The 8,266-nt window shown below is 40.9% G+C and overlaps 1 protein-coding gene across 6 annotated transcripts in view; it reads right to left on the bottom strand.

The window, feature by feature from the left end:
* Positions 1-693: 693 nt before the first annotated feature.
* The window catches only part of MB21D2 (Mab-21 domain containing 2), a 110,872-nt gene continuing 103,299 nt past the window's right edge, over positions 694-8,266 (bottom strand). For all 6 annotated transcript variants that reach the window (XM_079155930.1, XM_079155934.1, XM_079155935.1 and 3 more), the window contains one exon: positions 694-3,572. In XM_079155930.1, coding sequence (XP_079012056.1) covers positions 2,308-3,572 — 1,265 coding nt within the window. In that variant the 3' untranslated portion in view covers positions 694-2,307. The remainder of the gene's footprint in view (positions 3,573-8,266) is intronic.

Below are 8,266 nucleotides of genomic sequence, written 5' to 3'. Positions count from 1 at the left end.
TTAAATTTACCTGAAGACACAGCATTTAAAATATGGCAAAAGTTGCCAGTTAATTACTGAAGTTGCAGTTGACTTGAGAGTGATAGCTTTTTGAACATGCTCGCTACTGATGTGGTGTATAACAGCTTATTTTACCCTAGAAAGTAAAACATAATGGTCCAAGTATAATAAATTTTAATAGACTTAGGAACTCTGACACTCATGTTATTTCCCATCTCTCTATCAGCTTCATCCTGAAACTGGCTCTAGTCATCTTGTGTGATAGTTGCACGTACAATAGAAGTCAAATGCTTCCTCATCCATATCCAGAGAGAAGACACACTTCCACCCCAAGATTCCAACCTAGAATGCTGTGAATGTCCCTGACTGGTGCAGGTTACACCATCTGTCCTTCACTAATGTTTGTGGCCAGGAGAATGATGGTTGGTGTTTGATTCGCTTTTCCACTCAGGAGTCACATCTAGAGCAGGAGATCAAATCATTTATATGTGGAGGAGAAATAGATACAAGCAGGGAAACTGAAAGAAAGGAAAGATCAAATATTGGATATCCACTACACAGGCTTCTAGTCTGAAAGTCTATAGTTACTGAATATTTATATTCAGGTTATATTTACTGCAAATTATTCTTAGTGTAACTAGGAAGAAAATAATCTCAAGATTACAAAATGATAACAACATTCCAACAACAAAATTCCAAGGTCAGTATGTTTCTTTTTTATTATTATTTCTGCAATTAACTTAAGTTCGTTGAATGATTTCATTTTCATTTATAAGCATTACATTAATTCCCATGCAAAAACCCAAGACCACATATGCCTGATTCCAAATGGCAAAAATCCAACTTATGAGTCTGGACATTCAAGACCAAAACCAAGATGGTGCTTGACCTTTCCATGAGTAGACATCATGGGCATCCTTTGGGAAAGCAGCAGGTCCCCTGACCCTCGAACAGCAGTTTGCCATGAATCCAGACCAAAGCAGGGAACCAATATCTTGAAGCACCTACACCTGGCAAGGAATTTCACTCATGAAGACAGGACACCTCTGTTCCAACGCTGCCACACAGATTTTCCTGGTTCCTGCTCTACAGTAACACCTGCTTTTGAACAGACATGGTATCTTCTATTTGAGGATATTAAATTCTTCCTGCCAGCTTTCCTCAAAAGCTCAGGAGAAGTAGAGACGTCTTTTAAAAAAAATAATAATAGTAATAACAAAATACTCACCTCTAGAACCCAAAAAGGAATAAATATAAAGACACCTACTACATCAAGTATGTATCTTCTCCAACTTTTAGATAGAGTCAATGAACAGGTATAAAGCTTTAAAAACTTCTCTCAGTGAGAAAGGAACCAGGAATATCAAAGAGGGCAAAACAGGACCCCATAATTAAAGGAAAACTAAACAAAATACAAAGAATCATTCTATCAACTGACAGAGATGAGCTAATTGAAGAACTGATAGCATTTCCAGAGTGGATGTCGATTCATACACACATCGCAACTCTGACAAGGGCAAAGATGTCATTAGTGCAAATAACAATTGTAATGGTATGTTCTTTAATAGGACTTAAATAAGGCTTCAAACAATTATACATGCTAAAAATAACATTTGGAAACCTTAATTTTGTTTGGAAAGTTATCAAACACACCCTCCAAACCATCCAATGTTTGCTGAATCCAGAACAATTGCATTCAGTGAAGTGGTTCCAAAACACAATTTGTTACTTTATTACTTTTAAAGTTTTACATTGTCTGGTAGAATAAGGGGAAACCACTCTGGTCATTGGTCAAAAGAAAGAAATCCAGTCAATGTGCCAGGTAGTTCTCAGGTTTTTATGATTCTCAAATATCCACAGTGGTGAAAACTCATTAGAAAAATAAAGACAGAAACAAAACAAAAATATATTAGAATTCTTAAGCATCAGAGATTTGTTTCCCAAGCCCCATTAATAAATTTTGCACAAAGTATGAAGCAGAAAAAAAGCAAAGAGGATTCATGGGCATATTCATCTATGGCTCAAGTTCTCCTTAAAAAACAAACAACAAAACCAACAAACATAACTACAGGACAGTAACTGGGAAACGTAAACAACAAAATCAGAGGCAGAGTATGAAATAGTAATATACTGTTTCAGAGCCTGCACCATCCTGCAGAACCAGGAAACTTAAAATTTGTTCTTAACAAATCCAATCTAAGCTGGACATGTAAAAAACAGAAAGACAGATTCACGAACCACACTAAAGGTTATGAGACTTTTAGAACCAGGAGAGGGGAAAAAAAAAGCAAACACTCAGCAAAACACTCAGAAAAATTTATCATCAATTCTGAAGTGGGGCCTTGTGACATCATCAGGGTTAATAAAGACAGAGATGGACTTCCCCGGGTTCTCAGTCACTAGCTGCTGCAGTTTTTTTGCCAAACGGTCATCAGGCTGGTTGGGGTCCCCTCCGTCCGACTGTGGGGAGGGGATGCTGGTGGTGCTGCCGCGCCGCTGGAGCTCCAGGGTCAGCCGGTTGGCTGCCTTGACGTGCTCGATGGCCGTGCGCAAGTGCTCCGCGGGATCTGAGCGCACGGAGGAGAGCTTCCGCGCGTGGAGCATGACCGTCTCCTCTGACAGATGCTCCAGCATGTTGCACTGAGGGATGAAATAATTGGGGCACATCTTGTTGACCAGACAGTGTTGCAGGTCATCAATGAGGCCCAGCAAAAAGTGGGCTGCATAGTCTTCTTGAGCCAGATAGTTGGCAGGAAGTCTGTCGCAGGCCCAGAGCATCATGCTCCGCAGGTGATAGGGGCTAATGGCTTTGGGCCGGGACAGGAGTTTAATGATGATGGCTTTGCAGGCCTGGTAGGCCTGCATGAGACTGCTAGAGATGCACTTCTTCAACTGCACCTCACTCCTGGCAAAGGACAGCCGCCACTCATTGTCCTTCTTGCCCTTGTAGGAGCAAGCAGGCACCAGGTAAAACCCACTGATGACCTCCTCCTCAGTAATCTTCCCATCCCAAAAGTGATTTTCCATGAGCCAGCTCTGGGCCACTGCAGGCCAACCTTTGAAAGATACCACAGGGACGATATCGTACAACATGCGACTGCTCCCCACACCCAGAATGATGGAGATGATGGTCCCATTCTTTTCTACTTTTTCCACCTTTGGCATCCCTCGCTGGGGCTTCTTCTGGATCTCTGATAGGACAATGCTGATGGAGTCATAGAACCAGTCGGCCACTTTGGTAGGGGAGAAGAAGTAGTTGGTGGCACCATTGATGTGATCTACGATGGTGCAGCAGTCTTTCCACTTACTGATTGTCCCCTCATCAAAGAGACGAAGGCTGAGCCAGGAGTGGCACAAGGCTGAGTGACGCATATCGAGAGTCACAGGCTGATTACGGTCATGTAGCTTAAGGGCTGGCACCAGAAGGGTGAAGTCCATATCATAGTCAGTACCCCGGGCATAGACATTGAGCTCATCTAAGTCCAGGTCCACCACGCCTTCCCGGACTCCTCCAGAGAGCAACAGGTACTCGTTAGCCACTGGAAGTTTTTGGTCCAGCTTTTGCACCATTCCTAGAAACAAAAAGAGAAAATGCTATTACGGGAAGCTCAGAGGAGGGAGTCTTATGACCTGTGAAGAACCAAAATTCACTACCAGCACAAAACCAGATCTCAGGTTCCTGCTCAGACCCACTTACAATACTTTGTTCTTCTCGCCCATGCTAAAATCTACACTTCTCCAAGTAGAAGAATTATGACCCATCTTTTTCTTGCATGCATTGCCTCAATTAATATACTGCCACCCACTCACTCAACCAGGCCCAAAGCTTCAGTAAGCCTCAACCCCGCTTTGCCCTTCTCCTACCACATTTTACCTGTGCACCCTCTGCCAGGTTTCTCACTTCCTTCCCTGTCCTCCACCTCTGCTGCCATCAGAGGAGGCAAGGCTCTTTTTGTCTTTTGCCAAAGCAAGTGTGTTGACCCTTGTACGGATGGCACAAAAGCCATGGAGGGCAGACCTGCTGGCACTTCAGTCCCATCAAGGCAGCAGCACCCAACTGTACCAGCAGGCAGTAGGTTCACACTCACGGCATGCTCTAGCAATTAAAAAAACAAAGCAATTCCAAGTTCACTTACAAAAACCCTTGATAGAGAAGAGACATGACTGGTTTTATCAAATCCCAATCTTTGTGCCACTAGAAAGACTCCTTTTCTAATAATCTAGTGCCAAGGTGGGGAAGTATTCACAAAGCTCCTCTGCTCCAGACTGGAACACGGATGCTGCCTCAGGAGAAGCACTCTTGTAACTGAGCTGTGAGCTGACCTGGTGGCTCTGCTCAGGGAACATTGTTACCTTAAAGAACTAATGATAAGGGAGGGCTATTCAGAATGAGGTATTTGGAATCCCTTTTCTTAAAAAATGAACAAAATAAGCCTGGCTCTAATAAAGCAACTGATAATATTTATTGCCAATGATAAAACTGACACTTTCGAGAGAAAATTAAATTTTAGAAAACTCATATTATTCACCAGGAGTTTGACATTTCCCAAATTATATAAATCTCTGATGTGATGGATGGTGATCTTAACAAATGCGATTCTTCAATGAGACTGAGACCTCAGAGGTTGAGATTGGTGTCTCCAATGGGTATTAAGCAGGCACAGGGTCTGCATGTGGTAAGCACACAACTGACATGATAACTAATGGACCAGGAATCAACAGACTGAATTAACATTTGTACTTAAATAAGGGCTAGACTTAAATGACTATTCCACCAAAAACATACCAACTTACCTTCTCAGCCTCCTTTGTATTATCATGTATCTACTCACACTTGATTAGCTAACAAACTAGCAGCATCATTCTTTATGATTTATGTAAGAGCTTCTTCCCAAAGATCTAAGAACTATGAACTAATATTCCATTATTCATTGCAATTACTGCAAATTGACAGTTTGTTGTTCATAGGACAAATCTCAAAGCCAATAAATAAGCCAATGCTATGGCTTAAATACATTTTGTTGCTCCACAACTCACGTTGGAGTTTCATCTCCACTCTGAGGTAGTAAGAGGGTGGAAACTTCATCTGACTGCAGTATTCAGAAGTGGGGCCTCAGGAGGTAATGGAGGCTCAGGGTGAAGCCCAATGATTGAATACTGGTAGCTTTATAAGAAAAAGTGACCCAAGGAGATGCACATTTGTGGTAGCTGTCTGTCACCTTGAACTGCCTCAGCACCCTGCCAGCCAGATGCAACCCTCAACCTTGGATCTACACAACTATGAACTGAAATAAATCTCTTCCTTATAACTTAGCCTGTAGTAAGTTATAAATAGTAATAGAAAACATATAATATAATATATATAAATAGTAATAGAAAACAGACTAAGATAACCACCTGTGTTTTGCTAACATTAGTCTTATAGAATGTTTATGTCCACCCCCCACCAAATTTGCAAGTTGAAATTTTAACTTCCAGTGTGTTGGTTATCAGGATGTTGGGCCTTTGGTAAGGGATTAGGTCAAGAGGGTGGAGCCTTTGTGAGTGAGCCTAGTGTTCTTAAAAAAGAGGTAACAGGGGGCTTCCTTACCCCTCCTATCCTGTAAGGGTACAGTGAAAAGATATAAACCAAGAAGTAACTCCTCACCAGATAAACCAGCTAGTAACTCCTCACCAGAAATAAACCAAGAAGTAACTCTTCACCAGATAACCAAATTGAGCTCCCCTGCCCCCCAAAACTGTGAGAAACAAAGTCCCATCTTTTTATAAGCCAGAAATGCTTATAAAAGCATCTGACAGGCCATCTCGACCCCTTTTCAAGAATGGATCTGTTCTGAATGCTGAAACTACAATCCCTTGAGTATTGTCCTGGCTGCAAAAAGCTGCCTTTACCAAGGTCATTCCTGTGGCTGGGGTGAGACTGATGGAGCACATCCAGCTGCTGGTTGGTGCAGGAGCGTCCCAGCTGGGGGTACTGTGAAAGGCCACTGGAGCCCAGAGCTCTGGAGAGCTCAACAGAGGCCGAGGCTGCATCTGCAGGGAAACCCAACTTCTTCTGTTTCTCCTACCTTCCCTCCTTTTCAGAGGTATAGATGCCACTTAATAAATATCCTAACTCCACCTCTGGTTGCTTCCAAAGGAACCAACTGAAGACAACACAACTACCCAGCCTGAAACAGCTTTCAAAACAAATAAAGCATGGGAAATTAATTTTCCTTTCTAAAGTAGTTTTAAAAACCCAAACTTAGCAATCAGGATTGACAGTTATCTTAAACATCAAGACCAATATCAACTTCTCAGAGGTCACCGTGTTTTAATATTAACCTCATCTTTACAATGTAAGAAATACCACCACCTCGGGTTTTAAGGGTAGCTATACAAGGATAAGTTTCATTTCTCAGATTCCAAGTAGGCTGTGAAAACCATTTTATCATTTTACTGACTCATATATAGGTACAGTTACTTTCAAAAAGATATATTTGATAATGAAATAATTTATGCTTCCTTATTTCAAATATTCTTTCCTTCCAGCATTTGGAATGTCAAAAATACACATGAAAAAAATTGTGAAGTGCTGTGATGTGGTTAGTAAATAAATTCTCTTAACAATTACAATGCTATTGTTTTCTGGTACCACATTGTTATATCCTGTTAGATACAAATAACTCGAAATACTTTGTCCTTTCATCCTAGACAGGAAGAAGTTGGCCCTGAGCACACTACCTAGGACCTATCTATATAATCAGAACGACTTGTACATTAACAACCTGGAGGTAAATTGTCTACAGAAGTATCACTGAATTTTACTTTGAATTGCCAAAATTTTGTTGGGGAAGTCTTAGGTAAGAAACAGCTTAAACTTCCTTCTGCCCTCTGCTGGATTAAAGAAGCTTTAACCTATTTTTCAGTTGTCAGTTTATACCCTAGAACATTCCTGCCAATGATAAAATTATTCTCTTTTCCTCCCAACTGCCACTCAGGCATTTAGTTAAAATTAAAATGTTAACGTTACTTTCCAAAGAGCCAATATAAAGTACTGGGCTAAATTCTTCTCTTCAAGAGGCAGGGTGATTTTGGATATTTCATATTCCCTTTAAAGTGCTGAAGAACTTCAGCAACAGAGAGAATATTGCAGCAGGTCCTTTACCAAGTTCTCAGATATCAGAAATAATGTCCCCAAGGTCACACGATTCCAGAAGTTAATCCTTTGTGACATCCACATTTCCTTTCAGCCTTCCTGAGCCTACTAGTCTGCAGTTTTACAAATGATTTGATAACATAAACTGGAGCCTTCTCCAGCCTCACACAAGCCCAGATGTCCTCCTTGAAAACCTTCCTGGGCTAAGTTTAAGTGGAAATGAGCTGACATCAGCTTTCACGGCAGATGGGTTGCCGGGCAACTGCATCAGCCCAGGGTTGGGAAAGGAAAAGATAGAGCACACTGTACACTTTGGTGTAGGGATCAGCTCCAACAAGTGCCATTCTGAACCGATTCAAGGTTTTCTGGGTAATTTTAGCAGTGTAAGATCAAGTGACTGGCCACTGAATTATTAGTTACATTATCCAAGCCAGGAAAGGGAACACCACAGACACCTCTGAGTTCCTTAGCAGCAAAGAAAAGGAGGAATGGAAGCAGCTCACTCCCTAGGAACATCTCTGCAGGGAAGCACTGCCACATATTTGTTCTTAAAACTGTAAAGTAAAGCTGCCTCCCTATCATTCCCCACTCCTTGGTTTTGATTTATTTCATAATTTCTATTTAACAAAACCTTAATATTACTTTTGTATATAGATATCGGAGCCTTGACTTTAAGGAACAAGCTCCGTGTCATTTCCTTAGTTCTTTGTTGATTTTTTTTAGAACATGAAGTAAAAAAAAAAAAAAAAAAAAAAAAAATTGAACTATGAGCTATTGAACTTCCTTATGTCCTAGGAATAAAACTTTATCACTTTCCACTGATTTCAAATCACTACACACTGTCATTCAAACACTTAATGCCAGGCTGTTTACATCAGAGCAGGAAACCTAAGTCACATTTTTTGTCTTCTCCCATCTTCACAGTCCCAGTTTAAAAAATACTAGGTAGAAAAGTGAAATTAGTAACTTGTAGGTTTCCTTTAAACACACACACACACACACACACACACACACACACACACACACACGAGAAAGACTTACAAAATAGGCAAAACTTTTGCATTTTGTAATTGGTTATAATAGCAGATAAATTTTACCTCCCTATATACCTTTGACTATGTATGTAAA

The sequence above is a fragment of the Sciurus vulgaris genome (genome assembly GCF_902686455.1).
Source record: "Sciurus vulgaris genome assembly, chromosome: 10".
NCBI classification, from domain to species: domain Eukaryota; kingdom Metazoa; phylum Chordata; class Mammalia; order Rodentia; family Sciuridae; genus Sciurus; species Sciurus vulgaris.
The sequence above is the reverse complement of the archived record's forward strand: the minus strand, read 5'-3'. Positions and strand labels throughout refer to the sequence as shown.